This window comes from Myotis myotis, unplaced genomic scaffold, assembly GCF_014108235.1.
Source record: "Myotis myotis isolate mMyoMyo1 unplaced genomic scaffold, mMyoMyo1.p scaffold_m19_p_25, whole genome shotgun sequence".
Lineage (NCBI taxonomy): Eukaryota > Metazoa > Chordata > Mammalia > Chiroptera > Vespertilionidae > Myotis > Myotis myotis.
Window position 1 is genome coordinate 244,821 of NW_023416330.1, and position 25,448 is coordinate 270,268.

General features: G+C 47.7%; 1 protein-coding gene across 7 annotated transcripts in view; it reads right to left on the reverse strand.

The window, feature by feature from the left end:
• DNAJB6 (DnaJ heat shock protein family (Hsp40) member B6) overlaps window positions 1-18,046 on the reverse strand; it is a 58,302-nt gene extending 40,256 nt beyond the window's left edge. For 6 of the 7 annotated variants that reach the window (XM_036356237.1, XM_036356236.1, XM_036356234.1 and 3 more), the window contains exons 1-2: window positions 17,911-18,039; window positions 654-746 (exon numbers count right to left, since the gene is read on the reverse strand). In XM_036356237.1, coding sequence (XP_036212130.1) covers window positions 654-718 — 65 coding nt within the window. In that variant the 5' untranslated portion in view covers window positions 719-746; window positions 17,911-18,039. Of the gene's footprint in view, window positions 1-653; window positions 747-17,910 lie in introns of all 7 variants that reach the window. The other variant, XM_036356235.1, reaches the window with a different exon arrangement.
• Between the last annotated feature and the right edge of the window lie 7,402 nt (window positions 18,047-25,448).

Here is a 25,448-nt window from a genome sequence, read left to right on the forward strand (position 1 = left end):
GTCCCATGCTCATAGGCAACGGAACCTTTTACGTTAACATCTATGATACCCTAGCCGGGGGCTCAGTTGGTTAGAGCTTCGGCCTGATATGCCAAGATTGTGGGTTCCTCAGGACGCATACAAGTAGCAACCAATGAAGGCATAAGTGGAACAACAAATCGATGTTTACCTCTCTCTCAAAAAAAAAAAAATCAGGAGCATTTTTCTAACCCTTAAGATTTTGCTTCCCAATAATCACTGTCAGTTTCGCTCAAATTAGCTCACAAAAATTATCAAAACCAACAAAACATCTAATAAATCAATTAGATCCAGGTCACGGTCAGAGGTGCAGGCTGCGGTCCCCAACGATGGGGATTTTCAGACGACCCCACAGGATGCTTGTGGCACCACACTCCAAGTCAACTCCATTTCAAAGTCCAATGCCAGGCTCTCGGGATTATCTCACATCCTCAGGAAGGTTCTGACCCACTTCCAGCAGAAACAGAATCCACTGCCCCAAGGGAAGAAAGAGAAAACCATGCGACCTAATCCCACCCTCACCCCCAATCTGGGCATGTAAACAAAGACTGTTGTACTACACTGAATGCCGTTTTACAGACAATAGAGTTATACTGTCCAACCGCACAGACGATTTCAGAGAGACAATTACTTACGCCTTTTTAATGTCCTCGGCGGAGGCATGTCTCTGCACGCCTAGAACTTCATAGTAATCCACCATGTTTTACAGGCTGCTGGAACGAGTCCTGCTATTAGAAATCCAGGGTGAGTGACATCAGAGCAAGGAAGAGCGATTTCCCAACTTTTTTACCTCATGGCACATAAACAAATTACTAAAATTCTGCAGCACACCAAAACATATTTTTTTGCCAACGTGACAAAAAAAATAGGTGTAACTTCGATTCATTCACACTGGACGGCTATACAGTTTTGGCTGCTGACATGTTTTTATTTGACAATCTAAGGAAAAAGAGGTGAGTGCCCCTGACTAAATAGTCTGGTGTTGCATTTCTAAAAGTTTTTGCAGCACACCAGTTGAAAATCGCCAACCTAAACAAAATAAAACAGGTGATTCGTCAGAGACGTGGTGCCCACCTGAGCAGCAGCTAACAGGCCCCTGGCGAGCATCCTGCTTTCTCACCTCAACATACTCAGAAGCTTGTTGCCTCATTGCGTCCTGTGTCAGGCACTGGGCAGCACACTGGGGCCACCAGGAAGAAGAGTGCCCCGCCCAGAAGATCCACAGCATGGAACCACACACCTTGGCCTCCCCACATCCCGGGAGGGAAAAGGGGGCCATCTTTAAGGGCCATCAGTGTGAACAACTAACGTGAAATTCAGAAAAGAATGTATAACCTCAAATACACTAATGAAAGTTCCAAATATTAAATGGTTAAACTCAGTAACAGAACAGACTATAAGTTTGCCACTTATAATACTAAAATATGGCCCTCGCTGGTCTGGCTCCGTGGATAGTGTCGGCCTGCAAACTGAAGGGTCCGGGTTTGATTCTGGTCAAGGGCACATGCCCGGGTTGCAGGCTCGATCCCCAGGAGGGGGTGTGCTGGAGGCAGCCGATCAATGGTTCTCTCTCATCACTGATGTTTCTCTCTCTCCCTCTCCCTTCATCTCTGAAATCAATAAAAATGTATTTTTTAAAAACAGAATAGTAAAATATTTCTAAAGTAGAGTCCAAGGTTGTTCACTGTAGTTTTTTCCATTTTTTTAATATGTTCAACATAAGATATTAGGGAAACTGTTTTAAATGCAATCAGTTAAGAGATATGGAGTGAGCCAACAATTATAAAAGTTTTTCTCACTGGTAGTTACATCATTCAAAACACAGTGGTCAGCAGTGAGAACGTTAAGTTCAACCTGGAAATGACTACCCACACAAGAGGTAGCCAGTTCTTATGACCAGAGGCACAGCAACCTGAAATCTTCAGGAACTAAAAACATGGCCATCAGCCACAATAGTGCAACAGCCGCCAGAAAGCAGCAGAAAACCAGCATCCCTTCAGCTCTGCTCCAAGGACTAAGGAGACCCTTGGCTGCGTTCACTTGGAGCTGTTGTTGCCACAGGTCTGCAGGCCGTCTTAACAGTGACAGACAGGGAATGATGCCAGCCCACTGTCACAACAGGAGAGAGACCTCTGCACAAACCTCCCACTTCCTAAGCTGGACCATCACCTGAGCCACATGTGGTCAGAGATCATCTGGTGTGTCAAGAGGCCATGCTTAGGTATTTTTGCTACCATTTCAAAGCCCAGACCCAGGTTCTCTAAGTCCCAATGGTTCCCATATCTACACTAAAAGAGAAGCATGCAAACTGGTGTCACTCTGCTACGCCCACAAGCCAATAAGGATGTGTATGCACATTAACCCAACAAAGACAGCGGTTAATTTGCATATGCAGGCGCAGAGTGAAGCCTGAAGGCTCCGGCCTGAGTAAAGACTGAAGACTGAAGAGGCTTGGCTTCTCCACTGCAGCCGGAGCAAAGGCCTGGGTCCCGGGCGCCGGAGGAAAACCGGTGCCGGCAGCCAGGGGAAGGAAGGCCTATTGCACGAATCTCTTCGTGTGACGGGCCTCTAGTATTTGTAATAAGCACAATGTCTGTGCAAATGATTATGGTCTATGGCAGCCAGATCCTCAAGGCAGTCAGTAGAGCCATGGGAAGATGGGCAGAACTCAGAAAGCCTTGCATAACAGGTGGTGAGTACCTGATTGCTCAATCACCAACCAACCCCCTTGGGAGATTCCTGCCCCAAGGGACTCCTGTGAACACGGTCAATTGGACACAGGCAGCCCCCCAAGGCTGGTGCTATTCTTCTTCCTAAACGAAAACCACTCCAAGAGGAAAATTCAAGTGAACTCAGTAAGACCCATTGTCTGTTGAAGAGTCCAAAATCGCACCCTGCTACCCTTTTTGCCAATGCTGACCCTTCTCTACGGCCTTGTCCAACCCTGGCCAGCTCCCACAACACCTGAAGCATCCTCTTATTTAAAGTCAAGAGCCAGCCTCTCCCATTAGCATCCAAGAGACATTTTCGGGGCTTGTTTTGTGTGACTTTCCAAAACCCTAAACACACTGGGATTTCTGGTCGAGGCAGTCTCTGGTCTGCCTTTCCTGCCAGCTCACTTCCCTCAAAAAGGCCTGCTGGGAAAGCTCGGGCACTCCCATTATTTAAATAGCATTTATTTAGCAACTAGAGGCCCGGTGCACAAAAATTTGTGCACTGGGGGGGAGGTCCCCTCAGCCCGGCCTGTGCCCTCTCGCAGTCTGGTACCCCTCGGGGTATGACCTACTGGCTTAGGCATGCTCCGGGGGGGGGGGGGGGGGGGGATTGGGCCTAAGCTGGCAATCAGACATCCCTCTGGCAGCCCGGCAGCCCTCGGGGGATGTCCACCTGCCAGCGGGGAGCAGACCTAAGCTACAGACATCCTTAGCGCTGCTGAGGCAGGAGAGGCTCCCACCACCACCACTGTACTGGCAGCCATCTGCCTGGCTTGTGGCTGAGCAGAGCTCCCCCATGTGGGAGCACACTGACCACCAGAGGCAAGCTCCTGCATTGAGCATCTGCCCCCTGGTGGTCAGTGTGTGTCATAGTGACCAGTCATTCCCAGTCTTTCTGCGGTTAGGGTCAGTTTGCATATTACCCTTTTATTATATAGGATAGAGGCCTGGTGCACGGGTGGGGGCTGGCTGGTTTGCCCTGAAGGGTGTCCCGGATGAGGGTGAGGGTCCCGCTTGGGTGCCTAGCCAGCCTGGGTGAGGGGCTGATGGCTGTTTGCAGCTGGTCACACCCCCTTCAGGGTGGGGGGTCCCCACTGGGATGCCTGGCCAGCCTGGATGAGGAGCTGATGGCTGTTTTCAGGCTGCCTGCACCTCCTTTAGGGTGGGGGTCCCCACTGGGGTGCCTGGCCAGTCTGGGTAAGGGGCTGAGGGCCGTTTTCAGGCTGGCCTGCGACTGAAGCTCCCAGTCTCTTTTTTTCTTTTTCTTTTTTATTCTGGGATTTGTTTACCTTCTATAACTGAAACTCTGTTGCCTTCACTGGCGCTCCCAGCTCTGAGGCCACGGATGGCTGAAAGCAGGTATCTGGGCTTTGTTTAGCTTCTATAATTGAAACTTTGTTGCTTTTGGAGCTGTTGCTTTCGAAGCTTAGAGCCGGGCCATGGAAGGCGGGGAACCTTGGCTTCCTCCATCACTGGAGCAAGCAAGCCTCCTGCTCACTTCAGCTGTGTGGCTGCCAGCCGCCATCTTTGTTGGCAGTTAATTTGCATATCTTGCTGATTAGCCAATGGGAAGCATAGCAGAGGTAGTTAATTACCCTTTTTGTCTTTTATTAGATAGGATGGTTCCCCAACTGTATGTCCAATCCTAGGTCTCTCTTGGGCACATCACATTAATAGAGACAGCTACTTGACTTAGCCATCTGGACATCTGACAGACATCTCAAATAGAACATGACTAAACCTAACTGTCGACCGCCCCCTAAGGTCCCACCTTGTCATTCTCTAGCAAATTCTACCTTGAGCTTCCAAGCTGCATGACTGGAAATATCACCAGCACCACCACTGCTACACCTCCATATACAAAGTGAATTAATTCAGCTTTGTCTAGTGTCCAGCAAACTCTCTCAAACACCTCCCCTTTCCTCCATCTTCAATGGCACCAGCATCACCGCCCTGACACACTGCAGGTGCCGGCTGATTTAAGCGCACCCGCCCCTCTCAGTGGAGGTGAGCTGCTCAGATAATAAGCAGACGCATCACCCACAGCACTGGACAAACCAGCTGCCCTGCGAGGGCAGGACTCCGGTGCTCCCTGCTGCAAGACAGTGTGCACCTGAATGTCTCTCCCTTTGACTGGACATGTTACCTGCACATGTTACCTCTGGGGCAGAAGAGATACAAGAAGAGTCTAGGACATGGGTCAGGCAAGGAAAGAAGCTACAAAAATTACAGGCCTGGTCAAGAGACACAAGGAATGACTGAGGAAGTGTACCAGCATGGAAGTGACTAAGAATAGACTACTAAATGCCATCTGGCTCCTAGAGCAGGAAAAGGTCATTCATGAACACTTGATGGGATATGAATACAGTCTGTAGTCCACAATCCAGTAGCGATGCTAATTTCTAACATAAGCTGATGTAAGGAAAGCTGGGTGAAAAGGCACACAGGAAAACCCTTGTACCATCCTTACAACTCCTCTGTAAATCTAAGATATTTCAAAGTGAAAAATTAAAAATAAGTCAAAACAAACAAGTACAGCCATGTCAAAAGGACATGGGGCCCTGAGGGTATGTCTCGGTTGAGTGTTGACCTATGAACCAGGAGGTCTCGTTTGATTCCTGGTCAGGGCACATGCCCAGGTTGTGGGCTCAGTCCCCAGTGTGGGGCATGCAGGAGGCAGCCGATGTTTCTATCTTTCTCTCCCTCGCCCTTCTCTGAAATCAATAAAAAATATATTTTAAAAAAAGAATAAGTGAATGAAAATAACATCTTTCACCCTGGCAGGTGTTGGTTCAGTAGTTAGAGCATTGGCCTGAGCATTGAAGCATCTCAGGTTTGATTCCTGGGTCAGGGCTTGTGCGGGAAGAAACCAGTCTCTCACATCAATGTCTGACCCTCCTTCCATCCCTCCCTCCTCCTTCCTTCCTCTCTCTAAAAAGCAATGGAAAAAATACCCTCAGTTGAGGATAACAAAAAAGTAAAATCTTTTTTTATTCCTAATTGATCAGCAGGTAACAGTTCACGCAAATAATAACAATTATTCGATTATATAGGTTTGCGTGCGCGTCCATTTGCTTGTGTGTAACTGAAATGAATGACAATGACAGGCAGGGAGGGAGGAATTAGGAATATCTACTTTTAGAAGATACTTTGAAGGAAGCTAGTGTTCCGTCCATGAACACTCCATTGGTGCAAACTGACAACCACGTAGAAGTTTAAGAAGTCCATTTCATTGTGCTGTTTCACATCATAGTGCTTCACAGATGTGTTTTTTGTAAGCTAAAAGCAAGACCCTCCACAGCAAAAAGATTATGCTCCCTTTACTGTGGTAGTCACCTTACTGATAACCCTGATATCTCAGGGTCTGCCTGTGTAACAAATGCTAAGGACAAAAAATAAAATCATATAAAGTGTTCAGTTAAAGCCCGAAAGGCAGAAAAAAGGTGTAAGACAAAAATAGCAACGAAGAACAAGGGCAATAGGTAATAACAGTATGGGAGCAATTAACCCAACTACGCAATCTTTACTTCCTATGCCAATGGTCTGAAGCCTCCTAACCACAGCTCCTGTGCTAGCCACACCCACCAGGATCTCCTATACTCTGCGTGCCATCCACGTTACCCCACTCATGCAGCTGACCACATCAGAAACCTAGGCATGGCTAAGATCTGCCCTTCCCCGCAACCTCCATAACCAATTACCTGTTAATCACCAGCTTCCCGTGCCCTGGTTTAGACCCTCACATCTGTCAGCCACACCACTGCCAAACAACTCAACACCACACATTAGGCAAGTCAGTTACTCAAACCCTCCAATTCCCTACAGTTTAGTAGGTTTTACCAATTTCTGGTCTGATTCTTCCTCTACATGCTTATCTCCTTTACTATTTTTTACATTTTAAAAAATGGATTTGTTAATGGGCACACTGTAAGACCCACAAAAGTCACAAATTACAAATGCTAGTTATTTTTACTGCAACAATGTGGATTAAAATAAACTTCCTTAGGGTGCTCCCAAAACTACTACATATTGCACCTTCCAAGGACAGACGAACTCTTCTGCAGAGAATCAACACCCCACTCCTCCCACACCTTCCTGAGTGTAAAAGGGTTCCACCACCTGCAGACTCCACACAAGGCAATGCTCTGATCCTCATCCTGCCTGGAATGCCTCCCCAAGCACCGTGTACCTTCCCTTATGTGGACTCTATCTTATAAATGCCTCCAGTGTAATGGTCATACTTCATCACACATGACACTGGAGTTTTTTAAATGTTTTTAGCACAGCTGGTGTGACTCAGTGGTTGAGCATCAACCTATGAACCAGGAGGTCACAGTTCAATTCCAGGTCAGGGCACATGCTGGGGGTATGGGCTCGATCTCCAGTAGGGAATGTGCAGGAAGCAGCCGATCAATGATTCTCATTGTTTTTTCTCTCTCTCTTCCTTCCTCTCTGAAATCAATAAAAATATATATTTTTTAAAGGCCCATCTGTGCATCAATGGCCATTTAGGTGTATGCTGTACTCAGCACTGTAACAGTGGTGCACGAAGACTTTATAGACAGGCCTTAAGTCTTCCAAAGGTTTGCCTCTTTAGAAGGCTTTAGCAAATTTATGAATATTCGAGTTGAACTGTTCTTGCTGTTTATCACCATAACCATTATTCACTCCGTTAGTCAATAATTCTCTATCAGGGCTTCTATGGAAACCATCACTACCTACTGGCCTGGCGGTCAATTCTTTGGTCACTACCTGAAACGTGCTTTAAAGTCATTCTGTCCATGTTTTCTGTTCAGTCATAAAGATACTACACAACTTGAATCAGTGAAGTAATGAACTTAACTGGAGTCATTTAAGTTAGTACTGCTCTTATTTTTTCAACTTTTGGTAGAGCAGGAAAAGTTAACTTTGGTAAATAAATAACATATGAAACAAAAAATACTCAAAAACATAATTGTGCGACATTAAAGGTATTAGCTGAACTCTTGTAGTAATCATGCTGTGGTATACAAATGTATCAACCAACATGCTGTGCACCTCCAGCCTCCAGTGTTGCATGTCAAGTATACTTAAATAGAAAAACAAAGAATGTAAGATTAAGTTATCAAAATAAAAAATACATATATACACTCAAAAACAAAAACAAAAAATGTGAGAGTAGAGACGAGATAATTGGGGACTGGAAAGTATGTACTAGACCAGTGATGGCAAACCTATGACACGCGTGTCAGAGGTGACACGCGAACTCATTTTTTGGTTGATTTTTCTTTGTTAAATGGCATTTAAATATATAAAATAAATATCAAAAACGTAAGTCTTTGTTTTACTATGGTTGCAAATATCAAAAAATTTCTGTATGTGACACGGCACCAGAGTTAAGTTAGGGTTTTTCAAAATGCTGACACGCCGAGCTCAAAAGGTTCGCCATTACTGTACTAAACCAACACACCCAACTTACACTGCAGAAGCCCTCGAATGGCTTAGGAATTGGCAGGGCAATTTCAGAAAAAAATAAAGACCACAATTTCCCCCTTTAAAATGACAAATATTCCATGGGGCAGAGGGCATAGTGAATGTTCGTGTCCTGACATGGCTAATACTTGAGCCCTTACTATGTCACCGTGTCGAGTACCAGCCTGAGCGCTGAGTGAATACTGCTGTCTGTCCTTTCTCCCTGGAGAAACGGGAACCCTAGGCCCAGGCGCGGGATATCAGGTCTAGCATTACAACAGTGGGGAGCAAGGAGCCCAGACAGACAGACTGACCTAGGCACTCCAGTGCAAGCTGCCCTCTTCATCACTATAGGTAAGCTGTAGAAATTTATGCATCAAAAATGTAAACATAGCCCTGGCTCACTTGATTGGGCATCATCTCATGCACCCAAAGGTTGCGGGTTCCACTCCCAGGTCAGTCAGGGCACATGTGAGTTCAATCCCAGGCAGGGGGCATTGAACTGCTCACATTCATATTTCTCTCCTGTACCCCTTCACCCCCGTCTCCCTTCCTCTCTCTAAAAAATCAACTTTTTAAAATGTACATCATTTTTTAAAAAAGACATTGCCTACCTGTGGTCTGAAGATTGCACTAATTCCCATTCTGGCCAATACTGTTAGCCTCAAATTCCTGGCCCTCAGAAACCATTACTGACCTGGGCCTGATCTGACTGTCCTACAATTCCTCATGTTCAAGTGCTTCCTGCAAACTGCTTGCTGATCGTGGTCCATTTTCCATCTAGCTGTTGGCCTTTCTGAATTTTTTTTTTTTTTCAACGAAACTTTACAAAGACTTTGTTGGGACCAGTGAAAGCCAAGCATTAACTGTGTCTACTCATCAGCCTTTGACATAGGATGCCCACTGGACGTCATATGTTGCTAGGGCCAGAAAAGAGTGTTAAGTCAATATACGGCTTCTACCGACATTACTGAGAGCAACTCAGGGCTCTGTAAGGGCTCAAGGCCAGCACAGAACAGGCCCACAATCTGCTAGGGTGAGTGCTGTGAGCCTGGGCTCAGAGAACACAGGAGCCCGTACAAGCACAACCTACCAAGCACAACCTAATCGGCAGTCTACCGATTAGTAATGCTCATGAACTTGTGTAAAGGAGGATTCCTAGGCCATTTGAAAAAAGGCTCTTTCACCCATTAACATGTTAGCCTATGCATCTGCGTCTGAAACAGGCACCTTGCAGTCACTTAGAAAGCAAGATAAATTTTCAGTAACCAAGCCCAATTAGCAAAGCAGTAAAATGTGACTGCACACCAGTAACTGCTAGATTCTACAAACCCTAATCTAGTTTCCCCCCCAGGAGATGCCCGCAGCCATTCACTGTCCCCACAATGAGCATGAACTGGTTTTCCCTTGAGTTCTATTTCAGCCTCAGACTGCGGGAGCAGAGAAGTCTGTCCTCTCAGCAGAGCTGAGTCACCAAGCAGGAAGCGCTTCTCTTCCCAATCTGCTAGTCAATAATCACCCCTCTAACTCTCAGGGTCCACCCCTGCCCATTCAACACTCACATTCTCCAAATAGGTATGTATCTACACTAATAAGAGAGAAACATGGTAATTGGCATACGACCGCTACCCTTCCCATTGGCTAATCAGGGCGATATGCAAATTAACTGTCAGCCAAGATGGCCGCAGGCAGCCAGGCAGCTTGATACTAACATGAGGCTTGCTTGCTTCAGTGATGGAGGACTCCAACGTTCCCCGCCGGCCGCTGCAGGCCTCTGAGCTGGCAGTTTCAAACATTGTAACAAATACAGACGCTAAACAAAACTCCAGAAACCAGCTTTCAGCCAGCTGGGATCTGAGAGCTGGAGTTGATACAGAGTTTCAAGAACAGAAACAAACCAGATACCTGCTTTCAGGAAAGGAGACCTAAGAGCTGGAGCCTCAGAGCTAAAGCTGGCCCAGAATAAAAAAAAAGAAAAAAAGGATCAGTTGGGAGCTTCAGTCCCAGCCTGAAAATGGCCCTCAGCCCCTCACCCAGACTGGCTAGGCACCCCAGCGGGGACCCCCACCCTGAAGGGGGTGTGACCAGCTGCAAACAGCCATCATCCCCTCATCCAGGCTGGCCAGGCACCCCAGTGGGGACCCCCACCCTGATCCAGGACACCCTTCAGGGCAAACCAGCCGGCCCCCACCCGTGCACCAGGCCTCTATTCTATATAGTAAAAGGGTAATATGCCTCCCAGCACTGGGATCAGCGGAGCCACGAGGCCTCCCGGCACCGGGATCAGCGTGACGGGGGGCAGCGCCCAAACCCCCTGATCGCCCTGCGGCTGTATGTGTGACAGGGGATGGGGCCACAACCCCCTAATCGGCCATGCTCTGTGGGTGATAGAGGGCGGCGCCCCCCCCCCCCCCCCCCGCCACGGGCCCTGCTCTGTGTGTGATGGGGTAGAGCCATAACCTCCCCATTGGCCCTGCCCTGAGTGTGACAGTGGCGGCGCCCCAACCCCCTGATCGGTCCTGCTCTGTGGGTGATAGAGGGCGGCGCCCCAACCCCCTGATCCGCCCTGCTCTGTGTGTGACAGGGGGCGGTGCCCCAACTCCCCTATCGGCCCTACCCTGTGAGTGACAGGGGGGAGCTCCCCAACCCCCTGATCGGCCGGCTCTGTATGTGACAGGGGTGGCGCCACAACCCCCTGATGGGCCCTGCTCTGTGCGTGACAGGGGGTGGCGCCACAACCTCCCCATCGACTCTGCCTTGAGTGTGACAGGGGGCGGTGCCCCAACCCCCCAATCGGCCCTACCCTGAGCGTGACTGAGGGTGGCATCGCAACCTCCCAATCCACCCTGCTCTGTGCATGGCAGGGGGCGGCGCCCCAACTCCCCAATTGGCCCTGCTCTGAGCCCAACCAGGGGCTGCACCTAGGGATTGGGCCTGCCCTCTGCCACCCGGGAACAGGTCTAAGCCAGCAGGTCGTTATCTCCCAAGGGGTCCCAGACTGCGAGAGGGCACAGGCCGGGCTGAGGGGACTCCCCCCCCCCCACAAGTGCACAAATTTTTGTGCACCGGGCCTCTAGTATATATATAAAAGGCTAATATACAAATTGTCCCTGGGAGAGTTCGACCAGGAGACTGGATCGACAGGTATGCACTGACCAATGAGGGGGCGAGAGGGGAGGGCAGCTCGGAATAAAGGAAGGCCTTATTCACCAGCCAGGCCTAGGGACCCTACCCGTGCACAAATTTTGTGCACCGGGCCTCTAGTCACAAATATGATGATGAGCCAGGGTGCACACACAGTACCTAAGACGTTCTGTCAGGGGAAGGCTAGAGTGCACACACCCACTTCCCTCCTGGTGCCTGCACTGTAGGTGTGGACCATGGCATCAACGCCTGGCATAGAAGTGCTGACTCCCAGAGCTCTATCAGCTGGCATACTTCCTCTACAGGTGAATTAAATTGCTATCACTTACATTTAAACACTTTATCACTAGAGTTCTTGAAGGTAGAATTCTGTGTAAAATAAGTCTAGGTCACCGAGAAAAAAAAAGTGCCTAGATCCCCCCAGAAAACTGCCATCACTAACTTCTATTCCTGTGTTATCACTGAAGTACTAGAAAAGCACTGTACAGAATCCCTGACCTCTTGGTTACCTTCATGCCTCCCATGTTCTTTTTTTTTTTTAATATATTTTTATTGATTTCAGAGAGGAAAGGAGAGGAAAAAGGTAGAAACATCAATGATGAGAATCATCAGGGGGCTGCCTCCTGCACACCCCACACTGGGGATCAAACGCCAAACCTGACTGCACCCTGACCAGGATTCGAACCATGACCTCCAGGTTCATGTTGATGCTCAACCTTTGAGCCACGACAGTCAGTCCGTGGTCGTGTCACTCTCTACCCCTCCCCCCGCCCAATGTTCTTAATGAAACAAAAAAATACAAAATGTGCGCAACACAACTGTTACTAATATACCACTCTAGGCAGCCTGGCAGAGTCCCTGAACTCCTCAGACGCAGTGTGGGGACTCAGACACCTCCTGAGGCCTTCTGCTACTCTATCGTGGTCACTCACAAAGTAAGGTGTTACTGAACAAAAGTGACCATATCTTTCCACCCTCAAGACCTTTCTCAAATCTCTCCTTGAATCAAAGAAACCTCACTCTGCCTGCAAAACACCAACTCCTTACTCCTTTCCAACTGTAAGACTCCACTTTGAAACTGGAGGTGAAGCAGGGGAAAGGGTCCTTCCTTCTTCCAGAAAGCCTTTCACTATTACCCACCCACAGGTTTTTACTCATTATATGTTGTTGTAAGTAATAATTCAAAAGGTCCTATGTCCACCGGACACAGTCCCTATCTTTAGCTTAAAAATGGCAAATCAAATACATATTACTGCTATTAACCCAGAAAATAGGCAATTTTAAATAAAATATTTTTAAATATTTAATTCGTGTTGTGGCATCAAACTAATTGGTTACAATACTACTGGAATGGAAGCAGGCAAGACGTTTAAAAGAAACTGGCAAAGCTGGAGCAGCTTCCCAGGGGTCCTTCATTTCTGAGGACTTCCTAGAACAAGTCCACAGATGGGAGAAACAAACAGCCCATCCACTTAAATATTTTGTTCTTAAACTCATATCCCCTAGAGCAGCGGTTCTCAACCTGTGGGTCGAGACCCCTTTGGGGGTCGAACGACCCTTTCACAGGGGTCGCCTAAACCATCAGAAAACACATATATAATTACATATTGTTTTTGTGATTAATCACTATGCTTTAATTATGTTCAATTTGTAACAATGAAATTGGGGGTCATCACAACATGAGGAACTGTATTAAAGGGTCGCGGCATTAGGAAGGTTGAGAACCACTGCCCTAGAGCTTTCCTAAAACACACAAAGGGCCCTAACTGGTTTGTCAGTGGATAGAGCGCCGGCCTGTGGACTGAAGGGTCCCAGGTTCGATTCTGGTCAGGGGCATGTACCTTGGTTGCAGGCACATCCCCACTGGGGTGTGTGCAGGAGGCAGCTGTTTGATGTTTCTCTCTCATCCATGTTTCTGACTCTCTATCCCTCTCCCTTCCTCTCTGTGAAAAATCAATAAAATATATTTTTTTAAAAAAACACACACACATACACACACAAAGGGAAGTTTTTCCTCTATGACTCAGGATGGACACCACTGTCACCTATTAGATTCCTTCCATTAAAATAAAATAGAACACAATGGCCAACACTGTCCCTCATACTTGTGAACTCAAACTGTATGCTATGTGTATACTTTTCAACTTTCCTAAACTCTGGATCCCACCATTAACTGCAGAACAGGAATCAACGCAAACAAAGTAGAAGGATCCAATTCAACCAGTACTTTCTGAGCACTCTGGCAGGGACAATGCTACAGGCACAAAGGAACACATCAAGGCCTACCCTGAGGAATGCACAGGGTTGCCCAGCACCCGCACACAAACACAGGCAAACTCTAAATGCCTCTGGGGGAAAGGTAGGGTGAGAATTTTAAAGGGCACAAAACCACATTCTTCCTTGAGGAAATCACTCTTTCAAAGACAACTGACACTTGCAACTGAGCCTGAGCCTAGACATGGACAATCTAGGTGTCCACCCAGAGATGGATGGATCCAGTAGTGTAGACATACAATGGAAAATTGCTCAGCCACAAAGAATGAAATCGTTGCCATATGTGGCATGTAAGGACCTAGTTAGTGTGTATTGTGCTAAGAGAAATAAGTGCCCTAGTGGTTTGGCTCAGTGGACAGAGCGTCAAACTAAGGGGACCCCAGGTTCGATTCTGGTTAGGGGCGCGTGCCCAGGTTGAAGGCTCGATCCCCGTTGGGGGGCATGCAGGAGGCGGCCGATCAGTGATTCTCTCATCATTGATGTTTGTCTCTCTCTCTCCCTCTCCCTTCCTCTCTGAAATCAATTTAAAAAAAAAAAAAAAAAAACTAAAAAAGGGGGGAGGGGAGGAGAGAAATAAGTCAGACAAACACCAAAGGATTTCACTTATATGTAGAATCTAAAAACCAAAACAAATGAATAAACAAAGCAGAAACAGTCCCATACAGAATGGACCGAAGATTATCAGCATCCTAACAAAGCTGGAGTATTGGATGTACTAATAGTTCTATAGCCTCGCAGCCATAAGCAACGGTTGCCATTGTTTTTCATTTACAATGGCAAAAATTTCTTACAAATTTTATATAAGGTAAAAAAAAAATGTGAGCAAACCAAGCTATGCCTAGATAAAATAAAGCTTCTGAAATAAGGTACCAAGGGTAAAGGACACAACGACAGAACCTTCTCTACTTTGACATATACTGTAAACCTTAGAAATGTAACTACTTGTATTTTTCAGAAGTTAATTTCCCCTCCTTAAAAACATTCTTTAAATTTACTTCTTATGTAGGCTATGAAAACAAAAGGGGTCAACTGTGATTTTTAAGTCCCCCTAAAAATACAAAGTTTATGGGGGGTGGGCAGGCTAGAAGGGGTCAATGGGGGAAAAGGGAACACATGTAATACTTTCAAGAATAAAAATTCTTTTTAAAAATACAAAGTTTGGAAAAACACTTTATAATCAAAACAAAAAATCATCAAATGTTTGCCACGTGGCTTATGCAGTGTCATTTTTCCAACTAGGTATTAAAACTGGCTTTCCATTTCTAGCACTGTTCTTACCTTCGCCCACTTGCTCTTCTTATTTAGCCCCTTTTTTTCAAGTTTGAAGTTTTCCCAAATTCTATTCAGAGAAACTACAGAATTTGTTCAATCTTGTCACTAGCCCTCCCCCCATCCTAGTTCACTAATAAGCCTGCAGTTACCTGCCTTGCACCACGAGGTGGTGTCCTGGACAAATTTAAAATCAAACCAATTTTTAACACACCAGCATCCTAAATTCTAGACCAGCCTTGGGCAAACTACGGCCCGCCCATTTGAAATGAATAAAACTAAAAAAAAAAAAAAAAGACCATACCCTTTTATGTAATGATGTTTACTTTGAATTTATATTAGTTCACACAAACACTCCATCCATGCTTTTGTTCTGGCCCTCCGGTCCAGTTTAAGAACCCATTGTGGCCCTTAAGTCAAAAAGTTTGCCCACCCCTGTTCTAGACTCATTTCCTAGGAAGTGAAAAGGCAAAAAGAAATAAAGTTCTTTTAAAATCCTGGTAAAGTATCAACGCACAAGGGCTGATTCTGCTCACTTACTGCTCAGCACAGCCACCAGAAGTGCTGTGCAATCACCCAGAAGAATTCACCAACATAGCAGCTGACCTTTACCCCCCAGGAAGGAACCAGTCACACCACTAAGGTGACATGGGGAGGATTACAGGGACCCGAAAAAAAATGAATTTAAAATATCTGCCAAGCTTTAAAGTGCCCCCTGAAGTTGTAAAACACACACATACACGCACACACCATAGACCAAACCTGGATTTTGAGTTTGCTAGGTAGAAAGCTGTTGATACTGGTGACCAGTAGAATTGTAGATTTGAAACTATCCAAGAGAAAATATTCTTGGTTCTACCACTTAAAAACAATGGGATTGCTTAAACAGGAAAGCTATTGTATGACTCTCAGCTGCAGGTATCAGACAAGTTCCCTCACCAGCACTCAGTTCAGCGTATTACTCAACACTCCCCACCCTGTCCTGCAACCAGGAATACCTCCCAAGTACAGTTTTCAAATCCAAAAGAACAGACATATGTTTTGAAGAGAACACTGAACTCATCTGACATTCTTTTTTAAAGACTGAATCCCCCCACTTTCTCATCTTCAGTTCCACACTCAGCCCATTTCTTTCCCTCCCACTTCCTGTCAAGTCATCCACACCTCCCCAAATGCATGTTTTGCATAATCGGAAAGAACCCCAGCTCATCAGATGTAAATAAAGGTGCACTCGCCTTTTCATCAGAGTGCACACAGCCCTAACCCCACAGCAGCCGAAATCTCATTGGAAACAAGAACAGTTGCATGAAACTTCCCAGAGAACCAGGGGGTGGGTGAACTAGGTAGATGGGGGAGGATAGTAATTCCTTAAACATTTATCTTCACAATTATTTTTTAAGAACTGTGATTACACCTAAAGGAGAATTAGCAAACATATTTCAAATTATGGGTTTATATTTCCCTTGTGGACTAAAAGGAGCCACATACTAAACCTGACAATTCAGGGGAGACCTGTGTGGCGGGCAGCCTTACAAAATCAGAGAAATTAAAACTTTTTAACTAAAAGCAGTTATTAGTGGGTAGTCATGGCCTAGAGCAGTATTTTTCCCTAATAATTTTTTTTTTAGTATTTCTTTGTTGATTTCAAAGAAAAAGGGAGGAGAGAGAGAAACATCAATGATGAGAGAGGATCATTGGCTGCCTCCTGCACGCAACCCGCCCCGACCGCAACCGGTTGGTGACCTCCTGGTTCATATAGGTGGACGCTCAACCACTGAGCAACGCCGGCCCGGCCTTAAGAATCTTCACCTTAACTCAGACCGCGTTGTCTTTTTGCATCTAGGATAAAAAACCTGATAAACAAGCCACTGCAATAAAATTTCCTTTTTCTCTGGTCCCCTCCAAGTGCACGCACAGACCAGAGCAGAGTCCACAAATCCCCTCATTGTTTTTATTAACCAGTTAACAACTGACTAACTATCCCGTACCCATCTAGGTAAAAAGTGTGTCTATCATTTTACTTCTCATCCAATCCCATGGTTCCCCCACTTTGCTTTCTCCCACCTTCCTAATCTATGACCAATGAATTTCAAGCAACCCAATTACATCTCCTTTTTGACTTTAATGTATAAAAAATAAGGTGCAAGACTGCCATTTTCCGGAACATTTTCTCAATCTGTTGAGGTTTCTGCTCCAGCCATTGTCATCAGTTTGGCTCAAGTAAACTCATAAAAATTCTCTACAGGTTTGAACGTTTCTTACGATGACTCCCTCTTTTGGTCATTGAACTTTTCAGTCAGCTGCCTTAAAAGATCCAATAGGCCAGGGTCACAAAATCTCCCTAGGAATCCACAGCTGAAATGCAAACGTTGAAACCGCAGGCAGCGCCCCCGGGGGGAGGTGTGACCTCTCCACCCCGCTTCCTTCCGGCGGCAAAGCCAGCGGGTGGGGAACGAGGGTGGCCTGTGGGACCGGGACCGGCACCGGCTCCGAGAACCTTTTCCGAGGCGACACCAAGTGTCCCTTTTGCACCCCTTGCATCCTTCCCATACTTGGGCAAAAATGGCACAAGCTTCAGTTACATAAGCCGCGGTACGGAGAAGTGAAACGGGCGTTGTTGTGCTCAGGGACAAACTTTTCAGAAGCCCGAGGAGAGTTCTGGAAGCGTCCCCTCGCCCCGCCCGCCCGCGGTGCGCCGCGGGCACACGGACCCCGTCCCCGCTTTAGGAGAGTCTACCTTCTGGGGCCAGAAAAGGGGGAGAAGCCGGCCTCTCCCGCCGCAGGCCCTCGGCCGCTCCTGGGAGGACACGGCCGGGCCGGCCGGACGGGGGCGGGGGCCCGGACGACCGCCCGCACGAGTCCCCCCCCAACCGCCGGCGCGGGTCGGGACCCCGAGACAGGACGAGACCGGCCTGGAATCAGAACCGTGCCCGGCCCTCCGGCCCTCCAGCCCCGGCCCCACACGGGTCCCCGCCGGCCTTCTGCCCCCGGCCCCGACCCTAGCCCCGGTCCCCGGCCGCCGTCCCCAGCGCGGCCTCACCAGCACGCGGAGGCAGCGGCGGGAAGGCGGCGGGGCGGCAGCCCGGTCTCTTCGGCTTCTGAGCGGCGGCGCTGGTGACGGCGGCGGCTCCTCGCGCTTTCCTTTCTCCTTTCTCCAACAACAAACAGGAAGTGCGTCACGCGGCGGCGGCGTGCCGCGTTCACTTCCGCCCGGCCTGAAGCCGCGCATGCGCCTCTCCCGCCCCAGCCTTCCCGAAGGTTCTCGGCGGCTGGGCCGCGCTGCGCCGCGAAGGGCTGCTTCCGGCCGAGTCCCCGCCCCCGGGGGCCTGACGGCGGCGCCCGGAAACGCGGGGCGCGTGCGCTGTAGGCCGGTGGTCTCGGGGTCGTGCACCTGGACTAGGGTGGCGCCACGCGCCTGTCCCTCAGTCTCTGCGCCGCCTGCGTCACCACCGGCCCCACAGGGGACACTTGCGCGCAGCCGGCGCAGGTGGGGCCGGGCTAAAGAATGAACCTTGACCCGAGGGAGCCGGGGTGGGACTGGACGCCGTGACCCTGACCCCGTGGAAGGGGGGGTGGGGGGGCTGGAAGCTGTCGCCAGGCCCCAGGAAGTCCGTGCGATGGTGTCAGTGCAGAGGCGGGGCCTGAGCTCGGCTCCGGGCCCGGGTGTCTGCTGTTCCCCCCGCGCGTGACACGAGCACCCTCCGCCCTAACCAGGCCCCTTAGGAAATGAGGGCTGCGGGGTCCAGCCCTGCACCCTGCGTGCTGCCTTGGCGGGCCCGCGCCCTGGCTCGCCGCCACCTTCCCAGCGAACCACCTGCTGGGCCTCACCCTCTGTTCGGAGCGGGCACCGCTCCACGGAGCTGGCAGGGCCTTGGTTCTGGTCCAACCTACTTCAGAACAAAAGGTCGCTCATTGTGTTGCCACCTGAAACTGATAGACTGTATGGAAAATAATATTTTTAAAAGATTGCTTTATATTGTGCGTATTTATTTCTCATGTTTCTGGAACCCTTCTTGTATTATGTCGTTTTTAGCAGATGACCAGTTAGCACAGGAAATTTATTTCTCTGAATCAATTCTCTAGATTTGTAAATGCCTGGTCAAAAAGAAGGAATAACACTATCAGGTTTCAGTATGGACATCTCACGATAAAACTGAAGATAATTTCAGCAGAGGCTGGAATTTCATTCAGATATATGCAGTTTGGCACCGAAACATGTCACCATATCTGCCAGCAAGTTGATGGAGTTTTATTTCCCTTCCAGTGTTGACAGTACTATCATGTGACACTTTGCATTTAAATAAGTCCCGACGGCAAGTGTGAGCTAATCTTGAAATACAGACAGCACAGATGCATGAATTTTAAATAGTAAGTGGTAAGCTAGCCACAAATAACTTCTTCCTCCCTGAAAAAATAAAAGATTTATTGAAGCGTCTGTCAGTGTGGTGAACTGTACGAGAAAAACCGGCTAGTACGAAACAAGGCACCAGTACTGATGGACACAGTGGCACCCTAGGGGGCAGAGGGTAGACACCTGGAAAAACGGAGGTATTTAAGGAGCTCTCTGTGGGACAGCACACAAGCTCTTTCGAGTAAGATTAAGGGTTTATTCCAAAATTCATGTCTGCACAGATGGTGCTACTGGAAGCTCTAGCTCAGAGGACCATCCCTCCAAGTGGAACAGCAGGACTTGAACAGGAGGGTCCTGGGTGGTGTGCTCAGTGGTTAGACTCGCAGGGGTGGGCAAACTTTTTGACTCGAGGGCCACAATGGGTTCTTAAACTGGACCGGAGGGCCGGAACAAAAGCATGGATGGAGTGTTTGTGTGAACTAATATAAATTCAAAGTAAACATCATTGCATAGAAGGGTACGGTCTTTTTTTTTTTTTAGTTTTATTCATTTCAAACGGGCCGGATCCGGCCCGCGGGCCGTAGTTTGCCCACGGCTGGGTTAGAGCATCGTCTGGGTACCGCAGGGTCTCAGGTTGGATACCCAGTCCTGGTCCAGGCGACTGTGGAAGGCAACCAATCGATGTGTCTCTCTCACATCCTCTCTCTCTCTCCCCTCCTCCCTCCCTCCCACTCTCTAAAAAATCAAAGGAAAAAAGTATCCTTGGGTGAAGATTAACAAAAAAAAGTGGACAGGTCCTGTGTGGAGCCCAACAAGGGAAGCCCAGCAGTGACACATCAGATCCATGGGAGGCTGGACAGAAGCCGGGAGACTGACTGCTTCGTAAAAGCAGATAACAAGCTGGACGTGCAGGCTGGTGGCAGGTGCTTCCCTAGGTGCCTGGCACAGCCTCCGGAAATAATAGCTCTTCGTGCCACGCCCCTTTGGAAACTGATAGAAGCTGCAGGCTTCTCTCCAGCAAAATGTGCCAGTGATACGAGGGAGGCTGCGGGCACACGCGCACCCTGCCAAGCCCATGCAGGAGTCCAGGAGCCTCAGGTTGTTGGGGACTTTGAACGGCACTGGTGTTAGACCTATGGGTCACACTGGACCTGGGTTCCGCAACCTGGGTACTTGGGTTCTGGCGAGGCAAGAATTCAGAGCCAAGACCCAAACTGTACGTGAACATTTATTGGGTAAATCGTAGAGGTGGGAAAAGTAACTCCTAAAAGAAATGGCTTAGGAAACAGGTTACAGAGGTAAAGGAAGGGCCCTTGGAGCTGGGGAGTGAGGAAGCGAATGGTCAAGTGCGGGGGCAGGGAGGGGAGGGAGAGCACTCCAGGTCCTCCGCCCTGAGGGTTTTAAGGGTGGAGATTTTAAGGGTGGTCCCAGGAGGAATATCTCAATAGAACATTCAGCAGTTTTCCAGGTGTATTTGAAAGGGCGAGGACTACGCCCTCCATCTTACCCTGGATCCTCCATGTTGGGGCAGAGGCCATGTGCTCAGAAAAGTGCCTTCTTCCGGAGCCCAGGCCCCTGCTGGCCACGCCCAGGATTTCTTTGAACTAACCAATGACAAGCAAGGGATGTGCGCGCCATAGAGATGACCACATCCTGTGTAACAAGACCCGACTTGCGCCCGGCCAATCGGCAGGGCCACAGCCAGCTCCCCTCCCCTCACTATTAAAGCCCTGATTTTCACACGGGTCTCACTCGGTTTCCGGTGGCTGCATCGACTGGAGGCCCGGGTCGGGTTAGCTAACTCAATAAAGGACCTTCTGCTTTTGCATCGGACTGGCTCCCTGGCATGGTTTCTTGGGGATCTTGAATTCTGGGCATAACATTTTGGGGGCTCACCGGGATCCCCAACACCATTGAGGGGACTGACAGTCCGGAGGGCCTGACTGACCGCGGTAGGTCTTGTTTTGTTTGTGTCGTGTGTTTTGTTTTGTATCTATCCGGTGTGAGCTCACTTCTGAAATCTGTAAATACCTGTAAATGCCTGTAATAATGATCTGAGTGGATGCACGGGATCAACAGGCGGGAGGAGCCGGGGGACGTTCCGATCCTCCATCTGAAGGGGTATAGCTTTGCTTCCGCGGAGTCAGAAGGTCTGTAGGAAACCCCTTAATCTGAGACAGGCAGGAGGAGTAGGGGGGCGGCCCGATCCTCCATCTGAAGAGGGGAAATTTTGCTTCCGCGGAGTCGGAAGGTCTGTAGGAACCCCTCAATCTGAGAAAAGGCGGGTCGCTCCTGCTGGTTGGCGCGCAGCCAACGTCTAGCTTTCAGTTTTTGCTTCCATGGAGTTGGAAGGCTGTACTTTTTTGGGCCCTTTAGTTGTTTGTGTTTCCGTTTTATTTTGTGGACTTGCTGGATTAATAATTTCAAGGAGATTGGGGGAGGCTTTAGAGCTCCCTCAGGAATGGGGAAGTTGTTAGGAATTGAATGGATTGTATAAACTCTAAATGAATGTGGAGGGAGGGGGACTGCTCTCACCCCTCCTTTGTGTGGCGGTCGGGCGGCCGCCTGAGTGAGGGTCTGTGGAAACAGGTCACCCCCTCCCCAAGTATTCTAAAATTAAAATCCTTCTTGTAATTGAAAAGCGTTTACAAATTTATAAATGCATCCGGGATTTCTGTGCACGTGTAAAGGGAAAAGGCCAGTTTAAAAACGAGTGCGGCCGAAACCGGTTTGGCTCAGTGGATAGAGCATCGGCCTGCGGACTGAGAGGTCCCAGGTTCAATCCCGGTCAGGGGCATGTACCTGGGTTGCGGGCATATCCCCAGTGGGAGATGTGCAGGAGGCAGCTGATCGATGATTCTCTCTCATCGATGTTTCTAACTCTCTATCCCTCTCCCTTCCTCTCTGTAAAAAATCAATAAAATATATTTTAAAAAAATAATAAAAATAAAAATAAAAACGAGTGCGCATAGTTTTGAGCTGAACTTGACCTTTTGCTGTGTACAGAATAAAAACCCGAGACTGTTTTGGCCTTAAAAAAGGCCGAGATGAACCTGACAAAGAAATACAGGCAGGTTTCCCAAGGCGATTTAAAGTAGCTCTTTTGAAATTTCCCGCCCTGAGGCAAGTACCACCAGGAAGTTGATAGTCCAGTTTACATGTGAATAGCTATGGGTTTGTTTCTTGACTTCCCCAACGGGAAAATTGTGACCATTTTAGCAGCTATGCCAGGCTTATTGGCTGGAAACTTAAAGCTTTTAAGTTCAAATCATCTAAAAGTATTGAAATTTATAATACTGAAATGTTGATCTGAGTATGCCTATTATGAAGTCTAGAAGATAGAAGTTAATCTATTAATTGAAAATGCCTTATATTTTATTTGAAATGTCTAAGATTTAAAGCTCTGAAAGTTTAAAGTGCAAATTGAATCGGGAGAAATTAATTAAATATCTAATGTATAACTTGTTTTTGAAAAAAATAGAATGTGTTTTCTCTTAAATGATTAGGAATTCAAAATATGTTACTTCTTGGTCTGATTTTAAAAAGAGGATTAATTTTTAAGATCTCAACTGAAATTTTTAATACAAAAACCAGTTTAAATTTGATTAATATTCTTTAAGATAATTATAAAGGGTATAAACAGCTAATGAGATTTCTGTTTGTCTACAATATAATGTTGGCCATCTACCTTCTAGGGGTTTTGGTTTGCTCTGTCAGAGAACAGTGTAGACAGCCGCCACTTTGAGCTGCCTGACTTGGCAGCCGCCATGTTGGCCGCATGGCCTGCCGCGCCCCTGGGGGCCGCCATCTTGGAACAGCCCCTCCCTCTGACTTAGCCAATCACAAAGGAGTGTCTGCTCACTGAGGCAGGATGGGATTTCAGGGGTGGAGTTTTAAGGCGGAGTTTTACTGCGGAAATGCGGATGGAGCAGAAAGTGTGCTTGCCTCTCGGATTTATTTAATACTTAATAAATTAGCAATCACGGTCTTAATATAATTTCAGTGGTATGATAGCAGTAGAACCACAGTTATACATAATATCATAAACAAATTAAGAGTAATTGATTCCATGGTCAAGACTAAATCCTATTATGTTGAGAACTGTTTTTAAGTGTTGAAAATGTTTTACCTAGGTTACCCAAGAAAGATTTTTCTTTTTTCTGTGTCTCTTAAAATGTATTGCTAATCACCTAAGAATTAAGGCTAAGAGTTCTAGCTACCTGGAAAGCATGGCCTTGGTGTGATAGGAGAAAAAAAAAAAAAAAGAAATGTTAAGTAAATAATATACCAATGAGCTGGGACTTGTCACTAATGATGGATTGTGAGAAGGGCTGAACATGGCCTAATTTCTCCTTCCTTGGTACCCCTGAAACGTCAGAGGATCCAATGTGTTTAATCCTCTTGAAGGACATTGAATGGTTCTTTCCTTCCTCTTTAACTTTTAGGGGATTGTATAAATGGATTACTGATGTAGATCATCAAGAATCTCTAAGGGACTTGTCCTGTATCTGGAGGAATGGCTTCTAGATGGTATTCACCTTCTCTGGGACTTCCGGAGGGAAGTCGAAACTCGGACTGGCTAAGGGTTTTAGAAAGATAGAAAAAAAAGCATTCCTAGACAGTTTTTTACCGCCTCTGTTCAGGGACTTGTTCTGTATCTTGACACAACTGAAACTGATTTGTTGGTATTTTGTGGTATAAATGTGGCATGCACCTCAAAGTTCTTAATGGGGAATGTATCTAGTTATCATGTCTATTTAGTCTTGATTTCCTTGTTCAATATGAGTACCGTTTCTATCTGAATGAGACATAGGTCAAGAATCCCGTCCTGGGACGTGGGAAAGGGAGGCCCCCACATCTGTTCCTGTGAGGCACCCATCAGGGGACTTGGGCGGTGTTCCTGTTACCTGCGCAAGATCCCAAGACTATATTTGTTTATGTAAGTGTGGAAATATATTCTGTGCTAGGTTGGGATTTTGGAATTCTGGGGTAGATTTAAAAGATATTTGTGACTTTTCTAGTCTGATTGGGACATTTAAGGGTGGGGCTCACAGTTCCTCAGGGCAGAGATTCCATGGGCCCTTCCCCCTGCCTGTGCTGAATGAAATAATACAGGCCAGTGTCATTTAGCTTGCTGGTTAAAGGAAAACAATGGACCTTAGAATCTGTAAAGATGGGCGGGAATGAAGCTGGTCAAATGTACTGAAAGAGTTTGGTACCTGTTGCTGTAGCAAAGGAGGGGCTGATACCCACTTCTAGCGCACTCCCTTGAAAGAAGCCTGGTTGCTGCTCTGCCACAAAGGGAACCGGTAGAAAGACAAAAAAAGCAGAGTGCTGTAACTGATAAACAGGGTTACCTAGAAGCCATCAGGACTTGGAAGTTCTCCAAGAGAGGAGGAATCTGACTCAGAGACTGGTGAGGACTGGGTGGCTTTTCTTTAACAATCTCTTTCCTTGAGAGGGCTCCAGAGGGTGCACGAGGACATTTGGTCGCGCCTCCGCGCCATCTATGGGACCAGCCCAACCCCAACTCCTCATCAGCACAGACCAGGAGATTGGGTCTACATCAGAAGGTACTGCTGGGAGACCCTAGAGCCACGTTGGAAGGGTCCCTACACTGTGGTGCTGAAGACCCCCACCGCTCTCAAGGTAGACGGCGTCACGACCTGGGTCCATCCGGAAAGACTTCATCACCAAATGGAGCATCGATCGATCAAGATCAACACAACCCGCTCAAGCTCGAGCTACGGAGTGCTTGACCTGCCTGATGCCGGTAACATGACTCGCGATCGCTCCTGTCACCAGGAGCCCCCACAATACTGTGTAATACACTTAGATAATGCCTGCATCTTCATGGACATGGCTCCAAAGAGACAAGGACCATTTATAGGATCACATGTTTAGTGGTAGATTTGGCTACCTGAAGCGGCCATGATGCCAATATTATGTTTCATTGTATTGATATGTTATATTAACCTTTGATTCTTTTGCAGGTTTGAATGTATGTTGGCTGTCCTGGAAGGGAGCTGAGTGGGGTGACCCCCAAAAGTAAAGGGTGTCTAGCTGCCAAGAGGACAAGTGCCCAACTGGGCAGGGAAGGGTGCCCATCAGGTTTTGGTCTCTGTTGAGAGACAGCTAACAGTTGACAGCCTGTAATACTGTCTTGCAGGCCTGAGTCACCATGCCCATGTCAGGGGTAGTAAAGCTGGAAAAAGCCTGTTTAGACT